Source organism: Acipenser ruthenus, chromosome 10 (assembly GCF_902713425.1).
Source record: "Acipenser ruthenus chromosome 10, fAciRut3.2 maternal haplotype, whole genome shotgun sequence".
Classification (NCBI taxonomy): domain Eukaryota; kingdom Metazoa; phylum Chordata; class Actinopteri; order Acipenseriformes; family Acipenseridae; genus Acipenser; species Acipenser ruthenus.
In genome coordinates this window covers 37,478,366-37,493,128 of record NC_081198.1, presented here as the reverse complement: position 1 = coordinate 37,493,128, position 14,763 = coordinate 37,478,366, and the positions used below count along the sequence as shown (strand labels likewise).

General features: G+C 35.8%; 1 protein-coding gene across 2 annotated transcripts in view; it reads left to right on the top strand.

The window, feature by feature from the left end:
* The first annotated feature begins 11,103 nt into the window (after window positions 1-11,103).
* Window positions 11,104-14,763, top strand: part of LOC117410617 (partitioning defective 3 homolog B-like) — a 239,626-nt gene continuing 235,966 nt past the window's right edge. For both annotated transcript variants that reach the window (XM_059032166.1, XM_059032167.1), the window contains exon 1: window positions 11,104-12,090. In XM_059032166.1, the coding sequence (XP_058888149.1) occupies window positions 11,974-12,090 (117 nt within the window). In that variant the 5' untranslated portion in view covers window positions 11,104-11,973. The remainder of the gene's footprint in view (window positions 12,091-14,763) is intronic.

Genomic DNA, 14,763 nt, shown 5'->3' with positions numbered 1-14,763 from the left:
CTAAATGTAACTACACTTACTTAAGGCTTCTGTATTTTGAAGTCTGAGATTGGAGATTCTGTTTTGCTTTTCCATAGGGAAAAACATTTAAATGTGTTCACCTGTTTGTTGCTGGCTGGTGAATAGGCATAGGACATATATTTATTTTCTTAAAGAAGTAAAGTGGAGTGCTGCAGGGATTTTCCAGAGGATACTATAAAAATCAAAGATCTGTAACATTTAAATAGTATCATAGAGTGGATGGACTTTCATCCCTGTATACCACAATTTATATACTATAAAACCAAAAGGTGTACAGACTGCCAAATTCACCATTGTTTATTGCATTCTTCCTTTAATGCACATGCATTTAGAACACGCTGGGTGTATGCCAAATAATATTATGGCAGAAAAGTTGACTTGGTTCCCATGAGGAAAGAGGTAAGCATCACATGTAAAGGTAAAGCTTACAGTTGTGACAAAGAGAGTACTTCCACTAGTACTGTAGTGCTAAAAAGCATTCCTTGTTTCCATGGAAACTTCACAAATTTAATGTAAAGCATTGACCTTCACATATCTCTGACCTCTGAAGGGCTGAACAGATCTAAATACCAAAGGGTTGCTAAGTCAAAATATATAGGTTTGAAGAAAAAGCTATTACTATTCTGTTAAATAGTTTTTTTTTCAGTTAAACTTCATTATTACTGGTTTGATTTTTCTTTCACAAAAATTGCTCTTAGGCATAAACCCTTTTGTAAACCTGTCCCATTATGTCCAGTAACACAAATCAATCAACAAGTGTGAGGATTGGAACTCCATTCATTAAACAGGAAGAAAGTACAATCGCCACCATTTCATTGCACCAACCTTTGCCCTGTTAACCCCTCCAACACAGGATGTGTGAGTATGAAGGCAGAGCAATAGGATACAACATTTGGAAAATGTTTTATGTTGGTCAGGAGATTGTTCTCAAGCTGGCAGCTAAAAGATCCTGCCTTTCTGTTAAAAAGTTAAACATTGATCTTTGTTCATCCCCTTAAACATCTCCATATCAGTCTTTATAGACTTGTAAGGGCCTTGTTCCATTGTCAAAGGAATTTGGCAGTTCTGTCAGCAATGTGCTTCAGTTGTCTGAGCCCCCTTGTTCAAATGAAGTGTACTGTATTGTGGTATTTTTAAAGACATTATTAATTTATGTTCAAATGTTTTACCCAGAAAAAACAACTGCGATAAAACATATCACTTACAAGTATGCCCTCTGGGACATTACATAAAGCCACAGAAGTCAGCAATAAGTTACATTATATAATTTCCATCACTAGAAAAATCTGAGTGCACTTAAATGGCTTCATGTTAATACTGTACTGTTAAAAAAAAAAAAAAAAGTTATTTTGAGTTTTCTATAAGGAATCTGGAACAGTATCTTACCGAAGTTTAACAGTAAAGTCAATATACAATATTAGCAGGTTCTGGCATTATATTTCCAGGTGCCACAGAAAGTCTGCAGACTTTCTGCTGCTCTGGCTTATGCAGAAACAGAAGTGTCAGAACAGGGTATAAGGGCAGCATCTTCTCAATTGCAATCTAGGCAGCATTATGTCACTCGGGTGACAGCTGTAATATTGTCAGAGCTCACAAAAGGCTTAGAAAGCACCCAGGCTTGAGAAATGCAATTTATTGTTTGGGTAAGAGTTGTCAAGTTAAATGTGGAAAAGTATCATGGACTGGTGTAGGCAGTGTTACAGCTGTACCCTTGTAACAGCAGGAGCTGTTTTAATGTGCCTGCTTACCTCACCTTTATGGAAACTAGATAAAGGCTTTTTATTTTCCAGTGACATCTAGGTGACTAATCACAGAGATTGAACTGGTACCGTTCACTCAGCAGAGGAAAATGTCTTAGTGATGGGTGTAGGACTTAAGAGAGAGAGAGAATGTAACCCAAGGAAGTCCAGTCATGCAAATAATACACAAGGTACCTGTACATGTTGTATTTTCAAATGATGGTACATTTGAGAATGCTAATGAGGGTCAAGACAATGTTTTATAAAGCCTTAGTTATTTATTTATTTAGTTATTTATTTATTTAACAAACTACAGTGGTTATTAAATGCTAATACTTTTATGGTAAATACCTTGGGGACTGAATTAAACTATTCTTGAGGTATACTGCATGAAGTACTGCAATAAAAGCACAATGATAGTTGAGAAAAACAGTTCCACTGATATATTGATTTAATTATTTTCCCACAGGTTAATGGAGGCTTTACAGTGGTTTGGATGCTGATCAACGTTCATTTGTCCAATCTGTGGCTACTAATACTAATGCATAAGACAGTGTTCCCTTTGCAAACAGACATTATTTATACTAATTGGGCCTTTGCTGAGGTAAGGAAAACACGTAAGCACTAAACTGAGCTATTTATTAAGCTGTGAAAAGGTCTAGAGTAAGTGTTTTAATAAAGTGAAAGGGGGTGAACTCCTTCAGACGGACAAAGCTGAGTTTGCATTTTTCTTTTTTCCTCTCTCCAGCTGTCTCATCTTCAGTTCTGCTCCAGCTATACTGTAGCTTAGCTAGATTTTAAAAGGGTTCATTAGAGAAAATGCTGCTTTTATTCATTTATTTTTCACCAGATGATCTTCAGTGGCAATGCAGTGGTAATCCAATGGTCTTGCACTGAGGGGCAACAGAAGTACCAAGGCGACTACAATGGTATAAATTGTACCACAGTGGCACAGTCGTACCAATAGTATCACCATGGTAGCCTAAAGTCAAACACTACTATGAGAAACAAAAAACAGAGGAGTGCCTTTTGCTGAGACATAGAGAACATGCAGAACATTTAGGACACAACTGCACTTGTCGTAAGTCACTGTGGATAACTGAGAAGCGATCCATAATGAAGAAAGTACAACTCCCTTCAAAGGGCCTGACAGTACATTTTACACCCTGCACATTTTCTGGATGCCTGTGTAAATTGGTGTTTTTGTTACTAGTGGAGGTGGCTGAAGGACATGATTGAGATATTGATCTGAAAAACAATGCTGCCTCTAATGCAGCTTTTATTCATCACTTTTCACACCCTCTCACATTCACACTGAAAAGGTGCTGAAGAGCATTGGAAAATAGTTAAACTGTTGGTCTTATTCTGCCAGAGCTATAAAGTACAGTTCATAATTTTGCCATTATTGAAAAAAAAAAAAAAAACAGACAAAGAGTTGCTTTGTTTGGTCAGGGATAACGCTAATTGTATTGGGGTCAGATTTTACATATAAAGGCCTCATTCAGTGGTGGTGAGTCACACTGTGCAGTCAACTGAATTTAACACAGCAACCATTAAACACATACAATTTGTCAAACAGAATAAGTACAATACTATTCATATTTTAAACCAAAAGCTATACAAAAAATCTGAGTAATAATAATAATAATAACAATACTACTACTACAACTACTACTACGACTACTACTACTGCTACTAATAATAATAATAATAATTCAGTACCTCTCTTGGTGTACAGTATTCAGAGCCAGCAGTGAGACTCTTATTTAGCTATTATTAGACCGGGCCATAAGAAAATGTACTGTAGGACAATAATCATTGGAAAGAACAGAACATTCATTTATTGACATGTCTACTATGAATCTTGGAAATGGTGCAATATTGATTCTCCTCTTGCGCAATCTTACAAAAGAAACATTGTCCTTTAACTGTACACCTTGTTCCATTCAATGTTGGTTCCCCCGTGCCAGGAAACAAGCTGTTCCTTTATTTTGTAGCTATGTGAAAGAGAAAGAACACAGCTAATTAAGCTGTGTGGAGGTGGGTGGACACATGGAAATGGTAGAGATGGGTATTAGTAAGAGAAAATTGCACAGAATGGCACTTTACAGAAAATAAGATGTTTTTACCAGAAAAGCTTTATGTAGTCCCCAACCCTTCCACAACCTACAGATCAAGTAGACTCATTCAGCTGGAGGCTGCCTTCAATCTCAATGGCACTGGGCTCACTGATTAACGTTGGGTGACTGTTCTGTATCCTAATGGCATGAATTGGGCTTTCTTTCAGAATACATCTAACAATAGACATGAAGTAAATAGGACAGGAAGTAGGGGGAAGAGGAGACCTGGACTTAATTAGATTGTGTGTGTGTGTGTGTGTGTGTGTGTGTGTGTGTGTGTGTGTGTGTGTTGCTAGTACAGTATAGTATATCTTTGTCTGTAGGTATTTTTCTATGATACCAAAAATGTATGTCAATTTGAATTTAGTAGGTCTATTGTCCTGTTATATACAAATAGTAAACTACATGTACATCAAAGTAAATGTACCCCATTAAAATATAATATGTTAATAATACTTCACCCTGACACCAGTAACTTTCAGAAGTCAAGCAGGGTTATGCCTAGATACTTGGATGGGGGACCTTCATGAAAATCATGGGTGTTGGTGGCTCAGAAAGGGAGTGGGGGAGGGGGGGGGGGGGGGGAGGGGGGGGTCAACTAATGCCCTCAAGGGGGCACTGCACCATCCATCCCAGAAGACATAGAGCCGAACTGTAGAAATTAACACCTCTCAAAGGACAATACATTTTTCTTCCACATGAGCTAAATCCATAAAAGAAAACCTTTTAACACTATGGTTTAACATTTATGTGATGGTTTTGTCATCATAATCAAAGAAAGTAGCTGCCTGCTGTTTCAATTTAAATCTGGCTTCTGTTACTGACACTGTTTTGTGACGTTGTGCCTGTTGCCTGGTTACCAGTTTGCAGTACAATTTTTTAAAAAGAAGGATACTAAATCTGTCTGGCTGTGGGTGATTTTTTTTTTTTTAAACAAAGCTGAATTGAAATCAGAAATATCTTAGTGTATGGATCAGTTATATATACAGTATGTACATATACACACACGATACTCAAAATTGTGCATCTCTTTTCAGGATGACTCATTGATATAACACCTGGTCACCAAGTTGGTTCTACATGATTAAATACACAATCCAGAAATAGCATATGGTATTGGCACAACATGTTTCTTCTCTAGCCTATACATTATTATTATTTATTTCTTAGCCGACGCCCTTATCCAGAGCGACTTACAATTGTTACAAGATATCACATTATTTTTACATACAATTACATTTTTTTTTTTTTTCTTTTTTTACACATTATTTTTACATACAATTACCCATTTATACAGTTGGGTTTTTACTGGAGCAATCTAGGTAAAGTACCTTGCTCAAGGGTACAGCAGCAGTGTCCCCCACCAGGGATTGGACCCACAACCCTCCGGTCAAGAGTCCAGAGCCCTAACCACTACTCCACACTGCTGCCCCAGAGTACCTACCCCTTAGTTGGTAATCTATCATCATATTATTATCACAGGGCAGGAATGAGTAAATGAGACTTGGTATGTTCTTTCTTACATTAAGCTACATTTAAATTAGAGAAACCAACTGGTCTGCAGTGTCAGCAGCTAGGCTAAGACCCAGATGCGATAACAATGACAACAAAATATTTTCCAGGAACGGTAACATCATGTAGGAGTAATACACAGAGGCCGCTTTCCACATAGATAGCAAAGAAACAAAACAAAACAAAAAGATTTCACTGCATTACATAAGTCCACATGAATGTTGTACGCAGTGATGGATGAATACTATTCAGACTTTTCAGGTCTAACAGGAACTGGGTGAAAAAGTTGATCAATTCACAGATAACAACATTTAAAACAGCTCAAAGTATAAAACTGCTGTTTGAACAGCACGCCTACCACCAGTGATTATCAAAAACGCAAAAGGAAGGGAGACCATAACATAACACCCCATTATTCAGCAGTGTCTGCTCAGTGAGGGCACAAAGCATACAAGAAGAACATTATACACAATATTTCAGTATAGATTTATTTCAAAAAGAAAGGATTAATATTGGGGAATTTTTTGTAAAAAAAAAAAAAAAAAAAAAAAAGTTGTTTCATAAAACAAAACAAAACAAACAAAATCATACTTTGTACTGTCCCACCTACTCTGGCTAACAGATAGGGATGGTAGAGTTTAAAGGTCAAATTGTCACATGATTTGAATGGAATGAGTAAGGCTGATCTTTTGATTGCAAACATAATAACATACAGTAACAAAAGAAATGTGAAAATGAAATTAAAATGTAATTTGAAGCTACTTATTATTTAATAAAAGCACCACTGTGATGTCACCTAGAATCCAATAAACATTTTACAACAACATGTAGTAAATGATTAGGACTGGCAGTTTTACAAAACTTTTATTATACAATGCCATTTTTTTCTACCATATAATAATGAAACTAAAACCAAGATAGCCTTATTTGACCTATGTCTGCTCTTCATGTCTTTTACAGCAGCCAAGAACCCTGATCCTGCTTTCAAAGTGGTGTATTTGGTTGACTGGTCAGTCCCATAAGAGTGGGGTCTGTTGTGTAAATGGTCTGTCCCACACATAACTGATAAATTTGGTATACAGCTGGAATCACTGACACGCACTGTGAAATATATACAAGCTGCATCTCAATTTCAATCTTGAGACAGCAGATCTGGCAGATTGATAGTCAATTTATTAGAGGTCTGTGTCTCCATATCCAATGTTACTTGAAGAGCGGTCTCAAGAGAGACAACTTAAGGCATTTCTGGAGAAAATAATTAGCTGAATATTTAATGAATTGAGGAATGGTCATCCTAACAATTTATGGTTATGCTTTATTATATATCCTTGCTCTAGAGGGGGCAGCAGTGTGGAGTAGTGGTTAGGGCTCTGGACTCTTGACCGGAGGATCGTGGGTTCAATCCCAGGTGGGGACACTGCTGCTGTACCCTTGAGCAAGGTACTTTACCTAGATTGCTCCAATAAAAACCCAACTTATAAATGGGTAATTGTATGTAAAAATAATGTGTAAATAAAATAATGTAATTGTATGCAAAAATAATGTGATATCTTGCAACAATTGTAAGTTGCCCTGGATAAGGGTGTCTGCTAAGAAATAAATAATATATATATATATATATATATATATATATATATGCAATAGCTACATTTAAGCATACAGTATAAAAATAACAAGATAGCAGTTTTTTTTCTAAAAAACACATTCAGCATATTCTTGAATATGAGCAATATTGCAATGGGAGTCACACATGTACTATAAAATCCAACAGAATTAAATTAATCCCATATTGTATCATTTTCATTCTTAGATCCCACAGCTGCATACATTTACTCGCACCGAGATACTTCTTGAGAGTTTGGGTTGAAGAAAAAATGTGCTCTTGGTTGGTAGGGAATGTTGTTTGCAGTAAGTCACTCTATTTGTTGACTTGATAATGACTTTACAGCCTATTGCTTTTACATTTTAAAAAGCCTAGGAATTTTTCCAGGATATATCAGTATACAACCAGCCCTAGAGATCATGGTGACCTAATATTATCTGTCTTCCTCCCATTGGAATAAAGCTATAATACAATGCTGTGTAGCATTTAAATGTACACATAGAGTAACAAGTGAGATACAGATTGTGAGCATTCAGTGAATGGTGAGCACCTTGAAAAAGTAATTTTCCAAACACCTTTGGCCAGATTCACAATGCCTGGGTTTACATGCACATGAAAATCGATTCTACAGTCTTGACTCTGTGACGCTGTCACACAAAACAGCTATAGAAGCCCTTTGGTCAGCGGGACTTTAAGGGCAGAGTCAATCGCTTTCTCACGATAAAAATACCTGTAAAAACCCATGTAAACCAGAGCAGGAATCGTGCTTGTATGTAAAAGGCGGTTCTAGTGTTAATGAAATGTAACTTTTAGATGTTCCACAAAAACACACACACACACACAAATATAAATTCTAAGTAGTAAAACTTGTAGAAATTATATTTTATATAATTGTGTGTGTGTGCGTGCCATGCTTGTTTGTGTGTGTTGGAAAGGTAACCAGACAAAACAAGTAGCTAATGCGTGGCGTAATTCAGAATGTGCACGACAACACGTGAAGTGTCGTTAATTCCCTAATATGCAGACAGGGACATTTAAATATCCCCTCCCCTAAATCACTATGACTCCAGTAATATGCATTGTCACGGCCCGATTTGTCGTCCTAAATCATAACTACATGGAAACGCAATTCCTGAGAAGTACGGCCAAAACATCGTGAGGAAAACTGTCATGACTTGTCCATGTAAACACTGTCAGTGAGTGATATTTATAAACCAAGGCCTGATCTGTTATAAATCCACGCAGGCATGTCTCAACTATGCAATTGTATTAAGAATATGTATGGATTTTACCTTGTAATATTCTTGGATATACATGTCACAGCTATCTATATAAATGACCAAGTCCAAACTATGACGCAACTATTAAAAAAATATATATATATATATATATCACAGCAGGGATGGTTTAATAATCTTGACTGTGACCCCAAGTGACACAGTATCCCAGTCTCAATCTAAACAATTTGCAACATATATTCCTATCAATGCTGTCTGACCTCTACAAAATGTATATGGAGATAAATGGACTGCCATACCACTGTACAGGACAGAACATGTACAGGAATTGCCACAGTGGAATACATTGGAACAGACAGTATCATTAGGATAGTATTAGGATCTATTTGAAAGGAGTTATCAGTAGTTCAGGGATAGAAATAAGATTCCCATTGCATGGCAGTTTGATCCATTCCTGATTTTACTATAAGTTTAATAAGACACACCTGAGATTGTTGCCTATACACTGGGGCTAATCAAACACATATTAAAGCCTGAATGGGTGAAACTGTTATGCAATAAGAGTCGTATTTCCATCCCTGTAATGGTCATTTTTTATGTACTGCTTAATTAAAACATAAAAAGCAATACTAATTTGAATTTGATGTAGGCAGTTACAGGCACAGAGTAAACGAGCACATGATGCCGAGAAACTTACATAGTGCTCTTTGTTGCATTTCCCCATCATTTTACAGTTTTCTTTAACAGTGTTATTCCAAATGTATTTGTTTTTGCATTGTTTTACAATAAATTGCCATTGATAAATCTTTTCATATTGTAAATAACTTTGTATCCTGGGACACTATCACCCTTCATGTAAATGTGCTTTATTTTGCTCTTATCTGCCCCCTATTTTACTGCATTTAATCCTGTACTTCAGAATACTGTAATCTGCCAAGTGTTTAACCTGTAGTACTTTGTATTTAATCACATCCTGATGTAACTATCACTATTTAATCATATCCTGATGTAACTATCACTATTATCTGCTGTATTATTGAATTTTGGTTTGTCACACTTGTACTTTGCTTGAACAAAAGTTATTGTATTTCTTGCTCTTATTGTATTACTTGTATTGTAGCACTTGAAATGTATTTGCTTACGATTGTAAGTTGCCCTGGATAAGGGCATCTGCTAAGAAATAAATAATAATAATAATAATAATAAAAAGAAGGCAATTATATGATTGCTGTAAAATAAGGCTTCCATGCAACAAAGTTGACCTGGGACATAATCATACTACCTGTATGTGGTAAGCTGTAGAGACTACAAACAAAGGCTGTCTTTAATATACATTTGTGTATTGACAAATAAGACATGTTTCCATTTTCTTTACTAAAGTAGAGCATACCTTTTTTATTAAGGAGGGCTAATACTCAGTGCTATAAAAGGGGTTCCAGCAGCCCCATTAGTGGTGTATTTGCCATCATTTCATGCTGTTTATATACAGTATGCTGTTTGAAAATCCCTCTGTTTCAATACTAGCAATATTCCATTTTCTAAGACATTTTTTGTTTAAAAACACAAAGGCATTTCAATTCATTTTACAAATAAATCAGAACATCTCTGACCCCAACTTCATCTAACAGGTTAGGGAGGCAAGTCAACACTATGTTTAGCTACTTTTAAATGAATTTATCAGCTTTAACACATCTTTTTTTTCCCCCCAGCAGTATCTGGCTATGTGCTGTTGCTCTTCACTACGCGTCAATGTTATTCAGTAACCAGCTTTAAAAGTAAATTACACCAGTACAACAATTAGGAAGTCCCTCATCCATCATAATGAAATATTACAGCAATTAGACATTTAAAATAATGCTGAACTGTCTTCACAGAAGCAGGGCATTGGAGTTAGCAGTGAGAAGCGAGGATAGCAGCTTTCTGGGAACCCAAGCCAAGAAATCGTAAAAAAGCAATTACAAGCGTTAAATTGTAGTGTACAGGACTGTATTATAGTACATTTCTTTTTATTTTCGACCCCTGGCTTCTAATTTGAGCAACACCTAATATGACAGAACCCTCAATGTATTACCTCCAGAGCCTATTCTCTTGAGCAGGCTCAACAGTTTAATTATTCAAATGAAATACAATTGTTTAAAAATTAAATTTCAAAGTAATTTGCTCCATGCTGCGAGCATTTCAGCAATCACTTGAGGGGACCAATCTGCAGTTTCAAGGGAATCCAAAACTTTTTCTAGTGTTCTTTAACCTTTCTAATCACCATGCACATTGCTCTTGTTTATATGGAGAAAGGCTTAAAAAACAAATTACTATGTTGCTGTTGACCAGAAAATGGTGGGAATTCATTTATTTACTAAATTTATTTAGTAAATAAATGAATTTACTATAATGTACTATACTATACTATAATGTGCAAATACTATAAATAAAAAGTAAATACAAAAATGTGCATGCAAAATGCAAAAGGCTGCATTTACTAAGCCTTTGCAAGAGTGCTCATTTCCTTTTAAAAGGAAAAAAGGATAATGCCATGTACACGTTATAAAATTATTTATAGTTTTGGAACTATAGATTTACTACGTTTTGCTGCACTGCAAAATACAACTGTTTTTTGTAAATAGTTTCAAAACAAAAACGTCATTTTCTAGAGTTTTAGCTAAAAAATAAAACGTTTTAACAGGCCAAATTAAAATGAAACCTGAAATGGTAAATTATAGTTGCAAATTACATTATGAATCCGTACAATAAATAATTTGAACTATTTGTTCCCCTATTTGAACCTGTCAATGCACTGACAATTCTGTGACAACACTTGTTTTCACAGTTGTACAGTACACATTGCTCTAGGCATTTGTTACTATTTTGGTGTACTGTCTCTTTAAGAGTTTGAGCTGCTGGCCTGTTTGAATATTTGGTTTGTGGAGGAGTTTTGGCGAAACTGCAGAGTTTGGAAATTCTCTACTTTATAATATATAAAAGATTTAGAACACTCACTTCAAATCAACAAGCCAGCATTATTTTACTTGAAAATCTGGGAAATCCGGAAAAGAAGGACTGGGAAAAATAAAACGAGAAAGAAAAGGAGAAGGGAAAACTGGAAACTTACTAACATTATGTGCTCCATCTTCAAAGTCGCAGGCCGTCACACACAAAATCTAACTAAACCATGAGAAGAAAACCCGTTTTAGTCATCAGGGATCAATTCCATTTTTATTTTAATTAAACCGGGTAGTGTACGCAACTTGTCTGTTTTGTTTTTGTACGGTACGTCGTAATGTTTTGAAAATTACTGAAGGAATAAAACCAACTACTGTACATGACAACATACCTTTTTAAATTGAAATCATACAAATCAACATGGTAGTTTTTAAATTTTAAATCTCATAAAGGCTATTACACTAGTAATCTGAATGTTGTACAGCGTAATCATTTTCTTCCGGTTTTGGGATGTCACATTCATCTTTTTGCAACGACATTTTTTATAGACATAATTTAAAATAGTGTGTATTGAGATGTTCTCCGGATTGTTAAAAGTATTTTTTTTTAACGTTTCTGAATGTTTCTACAGCTTGTGCCTAATGAGTGATGATAACACCTGTTGCTTCCCCACCCGTGTCTAACACGAACTGACCCAAACAAAAGGCAACAGGCGGAGAGAATTTTATGGACTGTAAATTAGTTTATTTGGCATTGACAGTGTTTTGTACATATCCACGTTTGTTTATGAAAATAAGCAGAAGATGAAAGTAACAGTGAGTTTTGGAAGGACTGGAGTGGTTGTCCCTTGCAGAGACGAGTGGACAGTCAGAGAGTTGATACAACAAGCAACTCAAAGATACATTAAAACGCTGGAAAAGGTAAGTGTTGCAACCTGTTGTTTAAAGACGTTTCTTAATTGTGCTTGCCAGTCTAAGGTCGGTATTTCTTTTGCTGATAATTAGTAAAATAAAATACAGTAATGTCATGTTTTTTACATTTACATTTGAGAATAATATAATGTACAGCCCTTTAAAAATGACATTCAGTGAATTCGTGCGCCTGCGCCCTGCCTTACAATTCCAGTATGTGTGATCTTATTAGCAGAATGCTGCCGCCCAATCTATTGACTTCAGTGTACTGGCCTCCACCTGACTAAACGTGAAGCACTAGAGAAGACTGCATAAATACTGTAAAAAATAAAATAAAATTAAATAAATAAAATAATTTGGATGAGTTTTGCTTATGCAGGGCGGTAACCAACCATGAAAAATCACAGGCACTTATTTCAAGCCAAATTATCATTTAGAGATCTCTCAAATTGCATTGATATCTTTAAATATTTAAAGATATCCGTAAAACATTTCAAGGTATCTCAAATTGAATTACATATATGTTTATTTGTGTAGTTTTTAAGATATCTCAAATGCATTTAAAGATGTCTGTAAATCAGTTCCAGATATTTGTAAATCAATTAGAGATATCTAAAAATGAAATAAAGATATCTTGCATTGATTTAGAGATATCTTTAAATAATATGGAAACCATGCAGATTTTGATACCATGGTATGCCACACAGTCATTTAGAGATCTTAAAATGAGGGTTTTAAAGATATCTCTAAATGACTTCCTGTTCATTTAAGTATCTCTAAATCATTTGACGATATCTTGAAATAACTTCCTGTTCATTTGGAGATATCTCTAAATGTTCAGGAAGTCCATTCAAATAAGAGCATTTTCACAAGAAGTCTTTTAGAGATATCTTCAAATGATTTAGAGATATCTTTAAAACCCTCATTTTAAGATATCTCTAAATTACATTTTGGCGTACCATGCTAGCAAAATCCACATGGTTTCCATATTAAGATATCTCTGAATGACTTCCTGTGAAAATGCTCTATGTTTTGAGATAGCACTAAATGAAGAGGAAGTTATTTAAAGATACAGTGCACTCCATTTATAAGAATTACTGATATATGAATCAACCGCATAGTGATTAAATCCACTGGGACAAAATAATTCCTATACTAACCATGCTAACATACTCCGCTTGTAAGAATCAAGGAATCCACTTATTAGAACCATTTCGGGGCAAACTGACTGCATTTACTACCATAGTGTTTCAAGTGCAATGACGTATACAACCAGTAAAGCTGTTTTTGAATTTGAATTTGATCACATCTCGCATGATTAGGCAGGTACGCAGCGTGTATAGAGTATAATCCCTGGTCCACAGCGACTCCCTGTAGCAAGTCGTGCAGTTTATGTGTTGACATGGCAGGAAAAAGAAATATGCGTGACTGCATTGTACATATATTTTTTTGTGTTCTTTGTAAGTGAAAATTAGTTTTAGGAAAGTGAATACATACTGAGTACAGCACTGGTACTGTGTGATATGCATGTAGAGGAACGAGAATTGCGTAGCGGTGTGGTGAGGCGGGAGGGTTGGTGGTTTGCGGAGCTTTGCATCTCCGCTTAGTGATAAACTATGAAATTTGCATCGCAACTGAAAAAAAAGCAAGCCACAGATGTGGACAGTACAACACTGTACTGTAATGTCATTTTAATTCAAGGGGCATTACACGTAACACCGCACGGCAGTTTACTTTACGTATCTCCGCTCCACCTGCACTAGAAGACTAGCTCTACCTCCGCTACGCTCCCCTGTCTCCAGAGCACGCTCCTTCTCCACCCTTGCTCCGCAGTGGTGGAATGACCTTCCTACAGATGTCAGGACTGCCCAGTCCCTGACCACATTCCGGCGCCTCCTTAAGACTCACCTCTTCAAACAGCACCTGTAGAACTCCTCTGTTTGTATCCTGGGTCACTATCACCCTTCATGTAAATGTGCTTTATTCTGCTCTTATCTGCCCCCTATTTTACTGCATTTAATCCTGTACTTCAGAATACTGTAATCTGCCAAGTGTTTAACCTGTAGTACTTTGTATTTAATCACATCCTGATGTAACTATCACTATTTAATCATATCCTGATGTAACTATCACTATTATCTGCTGTATTATTGAATTGTGGTTTGTCACACTTGAACAAAAGTTATTGTATTTCTTGCTCTTATTGTATTACTTGTATTGTAGCACTTGAAATGTATTTGCTTACGATTGTAAGTCGCCCTGGATAAGGGCGTCTGCTAAGAAATAAATCATAATAATAATAATAATAATAATAAACTAGGCACCCTCATGAGATGATCACTTCTCAAGTATACTGTAGTAAAATAGGATTCTGCAGCCTTGAGTAAACATAATTGTGATCATATACTGTAACAAGTTGCTTACCCACGAGGACTTGTTTTGACGTATAGTCCTCAGTGGTTGAGCACCATTGACATTTGTATACTGTATTTAAACTGCTGATGCGCAGAGGCACACTTTTGCTAATTGTAATCACATCGGCCCGCTTTTAAGAATCAACCGCTTATAAGAATCAAATCATCCGGGAAGGATGTGATTCTTATGAACGGAGTGCACTGTATCTTAAAATGATCTAGAAATATCTCTAAATGAACAGGAAATTATTTAGAGATATATGTAAAT